At 42.1% G+C, this 16848-nt stretch overlaps 1 protein-coding gene across 8 annotated transcripts in view; it reads left to right on the top strand.

Moving 5' to 3' along the window:
- LOC123029508 (beta-1,3-galactosyltransferase 5-like) overlaps positions 1-16848 on the top strand; it is a 50318-nt gene that overhangs the window by 24407 nt on the left and 9063 nt on the right. For 5 of the 8 annotated variants that reach the window (XM_044442611.1, XM_044442610.1, XM_044442613.1 and 2 more), the window contains 3 exons: positions 2190-2498; positions 6968-7096; positions 8343-8367. In XM_044442611.1, coding sequence (XP_044298546.1) covers positions 2190-2498; positions 6968-7096; positions 8343-8367 — 463 coding nt within the window. The remainder of the gene's footprint in view (positions 1-2189; positions 2499-6967; positions 7097-8342; positions 8368-16848) is intronic. The other 3 variants (XM_044442615.1, XM_044442619.1, XM_044442616.1) reach the window with 3 other exon arrangements.

The following is a 16848-nucleotide window of genomic DNA, read 5'->3' as shown; positions in this document are numbered from 1 at the left end:
AAAGGAACCCCAAAAGCTGCTCCGTTAGGGACGGTGCAACCCCATCTAGAATGGGTTAAACACTCTCCAGCCGGTCAGAAGCAGCACCTCAGTCTTGTCTGGATTGAACATCAGTTTATTAGTCCTCATCCAGTTTGCTATCACAACCAGGTGCAGGTTTAGCATATCCACAGCTTCAACTGAAGAACATGAGCAGAGAAGTAGAGCTGTGTGTTATCAATGCTGAGTACAGCATACTCCAAACTTCTGGATGTCCCCACTCAGTAGTTTTATGTAGATATTAAATAGTATAGGAATAAGAGCAACACCCGAGAAACTCCATGCTGTAGAATCCAAGGGCCAAGTAATATTCCTCAAAAACCATCTTCTGGAGCTGGCCATCCATGTAAGCCTGGAACTGATGCAAAGCAGTACCTCCTCTGCAACTCTCACCACAGCTGTCTCCAGCAAGTTGGAGGACTGATATACCTGCAGAAAGTGGGGCAAGAACAAATGCTGGTCTCCAGCTGATTCTGCTGTCTCTCCCTCAAACCCCAGCCAAATATTCCAGCTGCTCTCTCATAACCCATTGGATAAAATGCTTGGGCTTTCAGGTGCCACAAGTCAATTGTGTTGCAATGCTAGTCATCTGGAATGCATTAAACCATTGTTACTTTCATTTACTTCTATGGAATTATTCAGTTCTCTTTGCCACCTCCACTAGGGCTGCTAATTATGCACCAGACTGCCAGTACTAATTGCAAGCTATCAAAAAATTAGTTTTTGGCCACCACATTTAGGAGCTTTGCCACCCACCCTGCCTCAGAAGTCTTCTGAGCCTTAATAGTTTACTGTTGTTTAATGCAAAACTGATGTTAATTGAATACACAGCAGGCCCAAACCAGTAATGTGTGGGAAGGACTGTGGTTGAAAGCATGTGTTTGTAATACACTCCCATTCCATTTTTAAGACAGGTACATAAAGTATTTCAGGTTCAAAATTCTAGCTGACAAGGCAGAAACAGAGTTCATGTTCAGAAACAAGGACAGGACAAGCTCTTTCAATCAGCACTCTGTCTACTAGTATCGAGCTCAGAAATCTGTACTCCAGACAAACTTTAATCATTTAAGAATGATCATAATCAGTCCAGTGTATAGGGATTGTAGGTAGGGATGTGTGAGGGATCTGCTTTGTGGGTGGGAATCAGTTGGATTTTCTGAGCTTGGCTCCCTGGACTCCAAGTCTCCTGAATCCGAGTTCCTGGTGAGCATGAATCGAGCCTCATGCTCAGCACAAGCAATGTCCCTCTTCCGTACCATGTGAGGCAGTGTTTGTGCTGCTGAACCTGACATTGAGGAAGGTTGCCAGTTGTGCAACCTTTGCACTACTAGTATGCACAGGCTTGCTTTATTTGCGCTTGCTTTCTAAGGCTGGGCCCAGCACAATGAAGTCTGTGAATGCTCCCAACCCTAATATAGTATATTTATATAAAAGTTTTTGTTAACAAATACACAGACACAATACTCTAGCAAATATGAGACCTTTCTGGATTTGCCAATGCACTTCATATTTGTTTGTCTTTGGTGTGCCTTTGCTGATCTTGGCTTCTAACCTTGATACCACACTTCTATTATATACTCTCACCCCTTTGAAATCATGCAGATAACTAATGATCTGGCCTTGCTGCCGTTTCTCCTCTTCCTCTTCCCTGTTTCTCCAGGAAAACATTAGCCAAGCTAATCCTTATCACCTGACTTCATCTTCATTTTAAAAAGATTGTGTAGGTGAATAGATAATTTTTATGTTCTGCTCTCCCCATGCCCACCAGAACCCCCTGTTTCTGTTCCTGAAATTAAGTTTGGCTCCTCTGCCCAGCTATCAGAAGTATTTATTTCAAGAGTTTAAATTTAATTTTAATTTAATTTAATAAAACATTTTATCCTGTCTTTTCACAAATGTCTCAAGGTGGCTTACAGAATATAAAATCAAGACAATAAAAATACAATCTGTAATTCAATTAATAGCAATAAAAAGATCATGATAAATACAATAATTACTAACGGAAATTACTTTTCATTTGGCAGAGCAGAATCAACACTAATCAGGCCATATTGTTTAAAAAATTATAAATGAAATATTAGATTAGATTTAGTTTTATGAAAACTATGAAATTAAGTATTTTGAAGGAAGAAACCCATCTTTTTTTCCAGTTAAAGGATCTTTGGATATCAAAGATAGGAACTTCACAGTAAGAATGAACCGAACAATTAATATAGTTTGTGAAGCTCTTGGATGGGCTCCTGCTCCACACATTTTCTGGATGGCAAATAATATTTCATTAGATAATTCAGTGTATGTTACCAGCCAGCATCAAGGACTGAACGGCTTGTACAATGAAGAGAGCATCTTAACCCTGACACCAATGACCAATGTCACAGTGACTTGCTTAGCTGCCTTAGATGCACTCTCTAAACCTCAGTATGCAACTGTGAATGTAACTGTGTATGAACCCTCTCCAAGTAAGTGAATATCTTATTGGTACAATTGTTCAATTTTCAAAATCATTAATTTCTTTTAATCCAGTTTGATATGTGTGCTTGAAAGGCATAGAACTTGGCTTTAGATCATTATGAGAATATTGGTGGGACCTGATGAATCTCATGGAGTGTTGGCCAAGTGGGCCTCTCAGCTCTTGTGTTCTTGGAGAATCCACCTGTAAACTTTCAAAGACAGGAGGCCTCCTGCTATATTGTTCACAATTTTTCATCATATTTATAAGTATTGGATGTAGTATTTTTAAATTAATATGTAAGTTACCATCTAACAGCATTAGTTAGTACTGTTTTCATATTGAATTTGATGGCAATAAAATGCCATGGTATTTCGTATTTGATAGTTGAGAGCTGATGAGATTTAATGGAAGTTCTGTCGAAATCAACCATCAAGAAATGCCCACGGTAAAAGTGTTTTGTTTTGTTATTAAAAATTTCACATTAAAATTGCAAAATTGAAGGCTAAATTAGACACTATGATGGACTTGTATCATTCTACTCCTCTTGTGCTGTGAACTTGGGCTGAAAAGTGAACTTGGACATTTACTGAATACTTCTCCATGCATAGCTGTGGTCTATAAAATACCACATTTTGCTATTGCTGACTTTGTGGACAGAGAGATAATGTAGAACTTAGGGATTTTATTATATTAAATAGTATCACAAATCAATAAATTATATAGCTATAGTTTGTTTGCTTGTTTAGGATGGTATGGCCATAACTCTCAGTTGTTAACTGATTCCAGGTTCTTTCATTTATTGTTTTTGATTCTGTTGGATACTCATTCTGCTACTGCTTCGGTGGCACAGAACATGGGAAATATATTGTAATAATAGAAATAATAATTCAACTAAGCACAGCAACTCAAATTCCATTCTGTACAGAGAAAGATCAGCGAAAGATTATTCACATTTCTTCAGCTTAACATCTTCAGCATGCAGGTCTCACAGGATTTCAGGTAGTATTGTTCAGAACATGCAGTTTTAGTGACAACTACTAAGATGGTTTATCAGGGAAACTGTTGGTGAGAAAGTGGAGGAAGGAATTCCATTTATATTTTTTAAGCACAGTGAGGAGGTAGGCGCTAGGAGCTGTAGTTAGTACCACTGCTGACTAGTTATTTGTCCCTAGCAATGTTAGCAGCCCACATCTGTACAGCTGGATGACACTGTCTGTAGCACTGCCCACCTTCACTCTCATAACAGCATCCAGTGATTGCACCTTTAGGCCATATCCAGTACAGCTGCTCAACTCCTGCTTATTTTTAGTTGTTTGAGAAGCAATCCCAGAAATGTTTGTTAGATTAGGAGAGGTTAGCGAAGTTTTTCTACTAATGTCAGGTTACTTTTAGAAAGGCTAACTCCCAGTTGTGGTGGGTCCCTTGGATACATGGGCAGACTAGGATCCTGCCAAAGTTTGATAGGGGGAAAACACCCTCTTATTTTGGTCAGAATGGTATAATTCACTCCGACCATCAGCAGCATTCCAAGATCTCAAGAGATCTTTCCTAGCTCTGCTATCTGTGATTCTCAGCTGGAGATACCAGTGATTAGATTTGGAACCTTCTATATACACAGCATGCATTCTACTACTAAGAAGTGACCCCAACCCAAACCAAGACATTATTGTGTCTTTGGCAGGTGTTGTAGATTAGGTGACGCAAACACTATATTTGTTGAAGTGGGCTTGCGAAATGCATTTGCATATCATAGGAAAGGGTGTGGTACTCAAACCTAGATATATCAAATAATCATTTAATGTATGTTTCATAATTTAATTATAGAGTCAACTCTTTGTTATCAAGGTTCCTGCCTATAGCCACTTTGTTTGTGGGCAAGGAGAGGACACTCTCCTGATTTTTCTCTGTTTGGAAGAAATGTTCAAACTGCAATGTGACTAAGCAAACCAGATCTATCAGGAAGTGTGTGTGTGTGTGTGTGTGTGCTTGCATGCATACACATAATAATAATTAAAAAATCTCTTTTCTAACTATCACTCTGAGGAAGTTACCTTCTTCAGTTTCCATAATAATGTGATGTCACCCAGAATGGGGGAAAAAAAACCCAGATGTCACAAAGTGTCATGATTGTCTACTTACTCATTACAAGAAACATCCTTCATTGCTACCTGAGAAGCTGATTATGTAGAAATAGATGGGTTGTCACGATGGGAATGTATAAAGTCTTTTTAATTATTAAGCTGACAGGGAGGCATGCCAACAGTAATGAAGACAATTATACCATTTGACACTGGGCTGGATGTTGATTTCTCACCTCTCTGAGCTGAAAGACATTTCTAGGGGACTTGAAGGAGCAGTCTGTTACAAAGGTATTTCCAAAAGTAATTTAAGTTAACAAATTACACTACATACTGTAGCTTAAGGATCAGACCCATAATACATGGAGGAGGGGTAGGTTATGTATTAGATGAGTGTGAAGAAGAGAATGCTCAGTTCATTAGTTTTGGGGTTTTTAAAATGGATGTTCATGGGAAGTACCCTTTACGGTTTCTCCCTTCTCTCCCGCTGCCCCTTGTCCATTCCCTCCCCCCAAATTTCCAGAGGTTTATTGAACCCTCCATAACAGTGACAGGAAAGAATTGGCAGAATTTGCTTGACTTTTACCAGATGGATCCTCCACTCTAATGCAACCCATTGTGTGTATTATGCTAATTCATGCATGGATGGAGACTCTAGGTTCAAGCCACTGCTGTTAATCTTGATCATATCCCAGAGCAGGCCTTTGACAAGTTTTGGTTCTTTGCCTCCATTTACCTAAACTAGAAAGGACACCCTTGCACAATCCACCAAGAGTTTCACCTGTGCAAGCCTCCATTGAATGGGTAAAAAATACTCAGATATATTTCCCATGGCTCATACTTTGTTGTTTTAGGTGCCATCATCGCATCTCCGACTTATGGTAACACATGTAATGAATGCCCTTCAAAATGTCCTGTTGTGGACAGCCCTGCTTAGCTCTTTTAAAGTCAAGGCTGTGGTTTCCTTGATGGACTCAATTCATCTAATATTTGGTTGGGTATGGTGGCTGCAGTGGTGCTGCTCCTAATTCTTATTCTGCCATCAAGTGTTCCTACCATTATTGTCTTCTCCAGTGAGCCTTTCCTTCTCATGATATGCCCAAAGTATGACAGCTTTAGCTGCATTGTTGTTGTTTCCACTGAAAGTTCTGGCCTGATTTGTTCTAGGACCCACTTGTTCATTTTTTTGTTGGCCCAGGGTATTCATAACGCTTTCCTCCAGCACCCCGTTTCAAATGTATCAATTTCTTCCTATCCAGCTTTCACACTCACACATAGTGATCAGAATACAACCCTATGGATCCAGTCTTGGTTTTGGTCTCCAGTGAAATGATGGCTTACTCTTGATGGCTTTTCCCAGTTCCTTCATTGTTGCCCTTCCAAGTCTCAGGCTTTAGATTTTGTGGGTGTTTTAATTTTGTGCAGTCTTCATGGTGACCGAGCCAACAAGATTATACCTTAAATATTGAAAATTCAGCCTGCAACCAGGGTTTTTATTTTCCTTTCCTTCACTGAGGATAAATTACTCTGGATGCAAAGGGACAACACTGTGACATGCAATGCAAAATACTGTAATATATTTAAATATGTCAGTGCTGAAACAGAAATTGAATTCAGTCCAGGATCATTCATATCAACCCAAACAGGGCTCAAAATCTTTGCAGTTTTAAGAGCTCAATGTACAGTGTATTTTCTCCAATAGTGCCGACTTAGTAGGAATCTATTATAAAGGAAAGCATAGTCTCCTCTAAACTGGTTTGCAGCTGTGAAATTTCTTTTCAGATACATACTACATTATTTATGAGGACTGGTTGAAGCACATCTGTTAAAATGCATTTTAATCAGAAGTTTGTCTCACACACACACACACACTGAAGTTTTACAGAATTTATAGAGCGTTTTATAGAATATGGGCAAGCGCAGACTTAACATCTCAAGCTACTGGTACAGTCTTATGGCTGCTTGCCTGTGCGTATGCCCCATTCAAATCAGTGGGATTTATTTCTGAGTAGACATGTTTAGGCTTGTGTTGCTGGTCTAATAAACCTAATAAATTACTTCTTAGATTAAGATGTATTGTTGTGCATATGCACTCCCTTTTCCCCATTACCCCTTTCTCTTGTATGCCACAATTTCCCACTACATTCAAACTGGAAACTATGCACTAATAATCTCCTGACTAGAAACCAGGATATTTAAACCAGGGTTACATAAAGGAAGCAATGATTAAAAATGATTAATTTGGCAAATACTCAGAAACATTACCTGCTTAAGTTTTTTAATGAAAAATGCTGAGTACTATGGATATCTCACTGAAATGTATAGGAAGACATGCGTATTTATTGTTCATAAAATATCAATTTGCTATGCTGCTTAACATTTATTGATTTTTATCTAGTAGAATCTGATAAAAATGAAGATTGGCGAACCCGAACTATAATTTTAGCAGTTGTGTTGTCAGTTGTGGGTTTACTCCTTCTGATCCTTATTATTCTGCTTATTATATGCTGCTGCAAGAGAAAGAAAGGTAGGTAGGTTTTTTGCAGCTGCTGGCTATACATCTTAGACCTTACAATTATAGATGGTGAAAGATTAGGCCCAAATAAGTGTCTTTCGTGCCAGTCACAGATTCCTATTTATTGAAAATGGTTCTCTATAATGTGCTTATGGGAGAAAAGCTATCCATTAATGAATTAAGAGAAAAGAAAAAAAAATGAGATAATGGCCACAAAACAATCCACTGCAACAGTTTAAAATGTAATGGAACTGTTTGCACATCAAACCCTCAATAGTATGATAGTAACTTGTTTCTGACATTGCTTGAACATTCATCCCAAATAGTAGCAATGCGCATAAGAGCTGAGGGCAATATCCTATTTGGCAGTAGTGGTAACCTAATGTACACTGCGCTAGCATAGCCTATGTCCAACGCAATGATAATAGCATTGGCTGATGAGATGGTGTTTCTGGGGACACTCTTTGTGCCAGCAATGGTATTGGCATTGTGCTCGAGGTAACAGAAGTGAGTGCAACATAATTCATATTAGCACTGGTGTGAAATAAGCTGCTGTCTTGAGTTATGACTTGGGAAAAGAACACCAAAGCACCCTGCCTCTGGCGCAGTGCATCTGTTTCAAAGAGGCTGGCCTGCATTCAGGTAGAGAGCTTCCTGTACCAGCACTTTGAAATTCCCAGCAACCTGCTCTTCCGCAGGCCCCCATCTATTTTGCCGCTCCTACTTCTGTGGAGAGCACTGTGCTTGCCAGGCACTTGAGGAAGAGGAGAGACTGCTGAATATCCCAGGATGAGGCCCAGTGGTTCATAGTCCATTTTGTACTACAGCATGCCTAATGCAGCAACAGCAGCAGAAATGGTACACCTGTGGTAGGAGCAGGAGTAGGAGGGTAAAGTGTGGTGTTCAAGTGAGCCCTGTCATTGTTGTGCAAAGGGAGCAAGGCCGAGTTACAAAGGAAAGCACCGGAGAGGACATACCTTTCCATTATATATGAAATGCTCAGCGTAGTGCTGCAAGAAGGAGCTGTGGAACAGAAGCCCTTCACGCCTGTGTGGTGTTCATCTCGCATTGAAGTGACGAGGGCAGTTCCACACAAGCAGGGCATTTTCATCTCTGCCTGTGCAGGCAGAGTCTCCCTTGGAGCATTGGAACAGCTCTGCATATTAAAGCAAAATCACCATTGTGAAAAACCAAGGGCTTTTTTTTGGTACGTTAAGTTTCCTTACAATATTCTAATGTCTGTTTTCCCCCACTGCAGAGTCCAACTATCAAAAGGAGATGAGGTAAGCAGATTATTATACAATCCCCTCCTAATTGGGTAAATTGTTGTTTGTTTTTCTCTTTTTTAATTTGCTCAGGATGCAATCTTATTGCCCTTGTGGCTGAAGCTCATAAGCCAGTCATCATGGTTTATGCGCATCCGGTGCTGGGTCTGAGGTGCAGGGACAGCAATCTCCATTATCTCCTTGCCTTGCACCCTGCATTCTAACTACATGGTCTTCTAGATTTATGCCCGACAAGGGGGAGGGAAGGAGACCAGGGCAATGGAACTGGTGCAGCTCTGCAGCTCAGCCACCTTCTCTCCTTGCCCTGTTTCTTCCCTGTCACCTCTTTCCCCCTCTGAGGCCCAGTTCCCCCTCTGGGAGAACAGCCAGCATGGTTCCTTTTGTGCTGGTTGCAAGGGAGTGGAGTGAGGGCTCAGATGATGTCAGGAGACCCTAGGATTGTGCCCCCAATAGCAAATGTTCTCTGGGCAGGTTACATAAAGGTAAACGAATGAAATGCAATACAAAACAAAACAAAGAGCCCAGGACAAGCAATGTCATATATGTAAAAATAGCCACAACACCTAAAATGTATCTGTATAAATGTATTAGATGTTGAAACATGCAGGGTAGTATCAGGTGTGACACTCCCACTCAAATACATTGCCTTGAACTACTGTGAATAACCTCTAGGCCACTGCCAACCACAATGACTGAGACAACAGTTTTCCTAGGCTAGAGGCATGTAATTTATGTCAGCATTAGTGTCCCATTGGGTACTGTTCATAGTATTTATCATGGCATTTTTTACAACCAGGAATATATGTCTATTTCACTGTGTAATTAAGATTAACCATTAATGAGCATGCATGGCTCTTTTAATCTGCTGAATTCTCATACAGTATTCAGCTGTATGAATAGTACAGGCCACTCTTTGTGTTATTTAAGAACAGATTTGTAAAATTTGGGGCACATTTACCTTTGAGACTTAAATTGCCTGTGTGTGATTTATGTGAGCATTGATCTTTGCTCATAATGAGCATTTTGGCCAATGTGAGTTCTATGTTTGCATTACAAAACTAATTGAAGCACAAATTGCTTTAAACCTCATGTGAAAACAAAACACTCTAAAAAGATCTGATATTATGTCCTGCTGTGCAGTCACAGAACATCCAAACGGATTTAGGAGCCCGGTGCCAATGTGAGCTGACTTTTGCCCCTTGATTATTTTTAATAACCTTTGTTCCATCTTTCCACCAAAAGCAGTGCTCAGAGAGGCTTGTTGTAGGAGCAGGGAACTGTGACCTGCACAGTACTTGGCACCTCTGTCCTGGCATTTGAGCACAGTTCCTCTGCTACATTATATGTTTACATCCTGTTTACATGTTTATATCCTGCAGGGTTGGGAAGGAATCTGGAGGAGAGGGTGGAATAGTTATGGGAGCAGCCCCATAGCTTCTAATCAGAGTAGACTTGAGCTGGCAAAATCGTGCAAGCAGAAGTCTAGTAAGTGGAGCAAAACTGGTCAGTTCAGCTCCATTTTAATCACAAAGGAATGTACAGTAGCTGTTGGATTGCAAGGAAAGGCTTATTGTGATCCGCTTAGAGTACCCCTGGGCTGATTAGCGGAAAATAAGCCTAAAAATAAATAAAATACAGTTGATTACAACCCACAAAAATAGGATCGATTTTGAGCTGCACCTTCCAGTGTCAGCACCTTTCAAAACTAAACTCTTGCCCACTATTGATGACTGTAACAGCTCCAATGATAAATGCAATTGCTTAGGTAATCCCAAGTAAGTCAAGATTTTGCAATTTTAAAAGGAAGGGAGGAGAAGAAACACAGCACCATTTGCAATGGCTTATAGTCCGCTTTTGAGATGGATCGATTTTTTTTTTGTTTATTCAATTTATTCATTCAATTCAATTCATATGCTGCCCCATTAACCATAGGCTCTCTGGGCAGCTTACAACATATATATCAGAAAGTTCTGAGATTAACATGCAAAGCCCCAAATGGTCATTCAGGACAGGTTACCTGAATTATCATCTCCTCCCATATATACCTGCCCAGACCCTACGATCATCCTCACTAGTCCTTCTGAGGAAGTCCTACCAAGGGAAGTCAGGTGGGTGCCTACTAGGAACAAGGTCTTTTCTGCTTTGCCACCCCAGCTATGGAATTAACTTTCCAGCTAGGCTTGCCTGGCATTTACATTGTTCCATTTTCTATACTAGGTGAAGACCTTCTTATATGCCTAAGCATTTTCCCAAGAGCTTATGTTCTAGTCTGTTTTAAATTCTATATTGTACTACTGCTAGCTTTTACTCTTGTTCTCACTTTTCTTTAACCTTGTAAATTATATAAATTTGATACTATATTTTGTACTGTCTTTATTTAAATTGCTTTGAATTGTTGTGACCTACCCAGAAAGCTTTGAGTATTGGGCAGTATAACAATGTAATACATACACACACACAAACCTGGGCAAGAACTCAGGTAACATAGCAAGCCAACAAATTAGTTACTGAATAATGCTTAATAAGTAAAAACAAAGACAGGCTTGCTGATCCATAAGAAAAGAAAATCTACAACTGGGCAATACCTTTATTAGGACCAATCAAAATTCCCAGAACTCAGACAATGTAGTACCAAAGAAAAGGAATGGGGAAAAGATGTAAACTTCGAAAAGTCTGTCCAGATGTGGCATGAAGTCTGCAATTTTAAGCTGAGCACAGTGATTTGCAGACTGAATTACTTAGTCACTGGTAAGTGTTGCAAGTTTCAGGCCCATAGAGGGTCATGAACATAACCAATCACAAGTTAGCATTGTGTGCAAATGAGCTTGGAGTGTATGTAGCATCAACCTGGCTCCAAGCTGACATTTCAGTGCAAGTCTTCAGTAAAAGACTTGCCAGCAGGCCTGTGAATTGCTTTCATATTCAGTACTTGCAGCATATGCCACAGGAGGTCACTGTGTACCAGAGAAGCTCAATCTTTTCTGCTACTACAATAGATGTGCCAGCGCTGTAGGATCTTGGAATATAGAATTTATATGGCACACAATCAGAACTGAAACTGAGACAAGTTGATGCAAGTTAATTAAGCCTGGCTGGCAGGCAAATTAGACGTCATTCTCTGATTTTCTAAGAATCATTCAGATGCAACCTTTGAAAGAAGATGCTGGAGTAATAAATTGCTTCCTGCTTGGCTTGCACTTTAACCTCTTACAATGACTCAAACGAACTGTCTTTATGTTAAAGCTGTAAAGCTTTAAAATGTAAGGGACTTTTCGTCAGTATTTAATTATTAATTAAAACTCTGCTAAGCAATACCAAAACGTTTAGAATGATGTCATTATGGAACGTTTTCAGTTGCTTTTGTTTGCATTCCCCCTCGGGAATGGATCAACAACTACCTTTTGCTATCAGAGAAAAGAAGGAAGCATATGCCAGATGCAAGGATAATCAGTACAAGTGCTAATCTGACTAATATATTTTATTTCATCTTTGTTCCTATGAGGTCATTTAGATCAATCTTTTGAGCACACAACAATATTTTGTGGGAGGGAGCTCAGGGAGGACAGAAACCTCCCATGGAGCAGAAGGGCAAAAGCTCGCTTAATCTTGATTTTCAGTATGAATACAGACTGTGAAAGCAGGACTTCACGATCCTTCTGACTTTTTGGGTTTTAAGCAGGAGGTGTCAGAAAAGTTACCACAGGGATAACTGGCTTGTGGCAGCCAAGCATTCATAGTGACGCTTTTTGATCCTTCGATGTCAGCGCTTCCTATCATTGTGAAGCAGAATTCACCAAGCGTTGGATTGTTCACCCACTAATTTTCACTGTACAAGTGTGGGGAGAGGATCAGGGCTCTGGGAGCAGGGTTTTAGAGGTACTGCAGGGACTGACAGGACTCCTACAGGGAGGGTCCAGGTATCAGGGAGGATGGGAGGAAGGAGGAGGCTGGGAACTCCAAGGAAAGAAAGTGGTGGGAAGGAGTTGAGGTGCATGTACACCAATGCTAGGAGCATGGGTAATAAGCAGGAAGAGCTTGAAGCTCTCCTGGGAATAGGAGGGTATGACCTGGTGGGAATCACAGAAACTTGGTGGGATGAAAGGCAAGATTGGAATGTGAACATAGAAGGGTATCATCTTTTTAGAAAGGACAGGAAGGGAAAGAGGGGTGGGGGCGTGGCTTTATATGTCAGGGAAGGGATAGCATGCAGTGAGATAGAATGCAGCACAGATTTGGTAGAGGCAGTCTGGGTGAAACTTAGGGGTTTTGACAGGAAAAGGGACCTGACAGTGGGGGTATGTTATTGCCCTCCAGGTCAACTTGAAACCCTGGATGATGTCCTGACAGGCCAGTTTCTAAGGGTATCTCGGGGGAGAGACACAGTAATTATGTGAGATTTCAATCTCCCGGATATTAGTTGGGAGACTTACTCGGCGGTGACAGCCAGGTCATGTTGCTTCCTAGAGGCTATAGAGGGAGGATTTTTCACACAGGGTCCAAGAGGCAACAAGAGGGGGAAACATCCTTGACTTGGTCTTGACCAATAGAGAGGAGCTGATAGATGAAGTACAGATTAGGGGAGCTCTGGATGCGAGTGATCACTCCATCCTTTGCTTTGAGATCAGGGGACTGGGGACATGCAGCAGGTCGAGCACTAGAAGCTGGGACTTCAAGAGGGCCAACTTTGGCCAACTGAAGGCCAGACTGGAGAAAGTCTCCTGGGATAGGTTACTGGAGGGTAAGCAAGTTGAGAAGGGGTGGATGGCACTCAAAAGGGAGGTTTTGGAGGCACAAGCCTTGGCGATACCTCTAGTTAGTAAGGTGGGGAGGTGGAGGAGACTGCCGCCATGGATGCAAAAGGAGGTGGTTAGAGGGATTAGACGAAAGAGGAACCTCTGTAGGAAATGGGTACTGGGGCAAATAGACAAAAGGGTATACCGGGAGGAGGAGGCCCATTGCAGAAGGATTCTTCGCAAGGCTAAGGCTGATTACAAGCTGAGACTTGCCAAGAATATCAAGAGCAACAAAAAGGGCTTCTTTCAGCATGTAAATTGGAGGAAGAAGGAGAGACAAGTGGTGGGACCACTAAATAAGGAGGAAGGAGATCCAGTGACTAATATGAAGGAACAGGCACAGATGCTAAATGACTATTTTGCCTCTGTGTTCTCCCCAAAGCAGGATGGGGGAGATCCACATAGGAGATTAGATGAGGCCGGGGACTTAGGGGCACAGATTAGAGTCACCCCCACTAGAAGTTGAGGGGCTCCTCGGGCATTGGTCATTACACAGGTGCCAGGCTCTGACAGGTTGCACCCGAGATTACTTAGAGAGTTGGCAGGGGTTCTCTCATGCCCGCTGGCCTCCATTTTTGAGGCCTCATGAAGAACGAGTGAAGTTTCAGAGGAGTGGAGGGTGGCATCAGTGGTTCCAATTTTCAAAAAGGGTAGTAGAAGGGGCATGGGGAATTACAGACCTGTTAGCCTTACGTCCATTTTAGGAAAAACAATGGAAAGGCTCATAATAGGGAGAGATCTAGCGATGTTAGATAGGGAAGGGAGGCTGGCAGCCACACAACATGGCTTCTGCAAAAACAGGTCCTGCCAGACAAACCTTGTGGAATTCTATGACAAGGTTTCAAGATGGCTAGATGGAGAGGATGCAGTGGATGTGGTTTACCTGGATTTCAGCGAGGCCTTTGACAAAGTGCCCCATGATATCCTGGTGGAGAAACTGAGGAGTTTTGGGATACACCAAAGCACTGTCCAGTGGATTAGGGCATGGTTGACTGACTGAAAGCAGAGGGTAACCATTAGTGGGGAATCATCAGGATGGCGGCCAGTGACAAGTGGGGTCTCCCAGGGCTCTTTCCTGGGGCCAATCCTGTTTAATCTTTTCATAAATGACATGGAAGAAGGGGTGAACAGTCTGCTGATCAAATTCGCAGACAATACTAAAACTGGAGCAGTGGCCACAACTGTGGAGCAGGTAATCCAGATCTAAAAGGATCTGGACAGACTATGGAAGTGGGCAGGAGACAACAGGATGGCGTTCAATGTGGATAAGTGCAAGGTCTTGCACTTGGGGCATAGGAATAGGTGCCATAAGTACAGGTTAGGTGACAAGTGGCTGGAGAGCAGCACTTGTGAAAGGGACCTCGGGGTACTGGTTGACTGCAGGCTGAACATGAGTCAGCAGTGTGATGCTGTGGTCAAGAGGGCGAACGCCACCCTTGGTTGCATAGCCAGAAGTGTGGCTTCTAGATCGAGAGAGGTATTACTACCACTCTATATGACTCTGGTGCACCCACAACTGGAGTATTGTGCTCAGGTTTGGGCCCCTCATTACAGAAAGGATATAGCCAGGTTAGAGTCAGTGCAGCATAGGGCCACAAGGTTGGTGGCCGGTTTCAGGGGATGGGGTATGAGGCGAGACTGAGGGAACTGGGTCTCTTCAGCCTGGAGAAGAGGAGACTCAGAGGGGATATGTTGGTGACATACAGGTATGTGAGGGGATGTCACATGGAGATGGGTAGAGACCTGTTCTCCCCTGCAGAGGAAGGCAGGACGTGCTTCAATGGAACAAAGCTCAGGGAACCAAGGTTCAATTTGGATTCCAGGAAGCACTTCCTGACAGTTAGGACCCCGAGGGTGTGGAATGGGCTTCCACAAGAGGTCGTTGAGGCCCCATCGGTGCAGGTGTTCAGAGATAGGCTGGACATGCACATGGTGGGCATGTCGTGAGCGGAGCCGGCTGGAGCCAGGGGACAGACTAGATGGCCCGGGAGGCCCCTTCTGACTTGCTGTGTTTCTTTGTTTCTATGTTTCTATTTTTAGAGTCCTTCTAAATGGACTAGCATATATCTGGTTGCTCCCAGTCAGAAGGAAATTTCACAAATGGGGCTCCATTGCTCAAACATGTCCTTGCTCTATTACCAGCCAATCTTGTCTTGGACATGAATGGCACCCGAAGAAGGAATTATGGGAGGTCCATTTGCACAACATCATCTGCAATTAGCCATTTACTTCCTTCAGTGATATAATGCTGGGGAGGGCTTTGCACTGGGAGGAGGGAGCTGATTCCAGACTGCTTCCTTATCAGTTCACTCTTGTGTTGTAACTTACAAAGTAAATAGTCACCAAAAAGCAGAGTTGGGTGGTTTTGGTGTTGCAACTAAGGTGCACAATGGGACTGGAAAGTCACTGAAACCACAATCACATAACATCTGTGAATCAGACTGTTCCTTAGTTAGTCAGGAATGGAAAGTTCTGAGTGGTGTAAAGAAATCCCATCAGAAGGTACTAATATATTCCCTTTACAAGCTGCACCTAGAGTGGAAGCTGTGTGAATCAGAACTTTGGGTGGAACAAACAGGAAATGAATGCAGAGGAATTGACTATGTAATAAAATGGAATTGGTTGACCACTTGGGAAATTTCCAGGTGGATGACTTCAATGGCTATCAGTCAAAATACATTGTAAAGCAATTCTGTCTCTCCTCCTTAATTGATTGTGTGTGGTAAGAAAAAAAATGGAAGAAACAGTGGGACAATACAGGAGGCTACAAATAGAAAATGTAGATGTCTGTACCCTATGTAAACTGCAGACACTTAGGCTCCTTCATCAATAGCCTGTAAGTACAGCATTGCTTGGTTGAATGATATCTGGGCAGTATCTTGTCAGGGCCATTTTCCCACTTCTTCCAAACAGACCTAGACAATGGTTTATTGTGTTAGTGCTGAGAAGCCAGCCTGGCTTTAAAGCACAAATGAAGAATAGTTAATAATAAAGGAAGCAAGCAAGGTTAGAATGCTTGAAGAATGATTCTACACTTTGTAGAAAAGAGGCCTGGTTTTTGCATATTACAGTCTGCTCAGATAGATTAATCCAGTTGTAAAGAGGAGGTGGAGGAATAAAGTGGCTTTGCAGTTTCAAGGTTACCTAGTGAAAATTCTCAGACAGAGCATGAGAATCAGCTCACCTTGGAAAAGGCAAAGGAGGAAAACATTTCAAAACTGGGTGGGGAGTAGATGGAGGGTGTTCCTTGACCCTGGGAGAAGACAGGTGAACCAAGTAGACCAATGAAGAAATGTCTGACATACCAGCAGCCTAGCCCTCATGTCTTGGGAGCCATCCCAAGGATGGAATCACAATCTTTCTAAAAAGGAGGGAAGGAAGGTTCAGCTTGGATTTCACTCTTCACATGGATAGACACTTCTCCCACATCTCAAAGAGAATGTGACTTTGATTTATACTGCCTTGTAACTTGTTAAACTTTAATTAAAGAACGGTGCTTCTAAAGTCTCTTCTGAGTGTGCTGGAGAGGAAATGAAGGGAGAGACCTGCTCATGACAAAACTCTCCTCCCTTCCAGACTGAAGTGACCAAGCTAGCCCATCAGGATCGATCTTCCTGCCCATGGGCCAGTCATTTGGAGTGCCTGATGCTTCTCACGTCATCTGCCCTCTTTAGCTTCCACCATA

Source organism: Varanus komodoensis, unplaced genomic scaffold (assembly GCF_004798865.1).
Source record: "Varanus komodoensis strain SLA01 unplaced genomic scaffold, ASM479886v1 scaffold4, whole genome shotgun sequence".
NCBI lineage: Eukaryota > Metazoa > Chordata > Lepidosauria > Squamata > Varanidae > Varanus > Varanus komodoensis.
The sequence above is the reverse complement of the archived record's forward strand: the minus strand, read 5'-3'. Positions and strand labels throughout refer to the sequence as shown.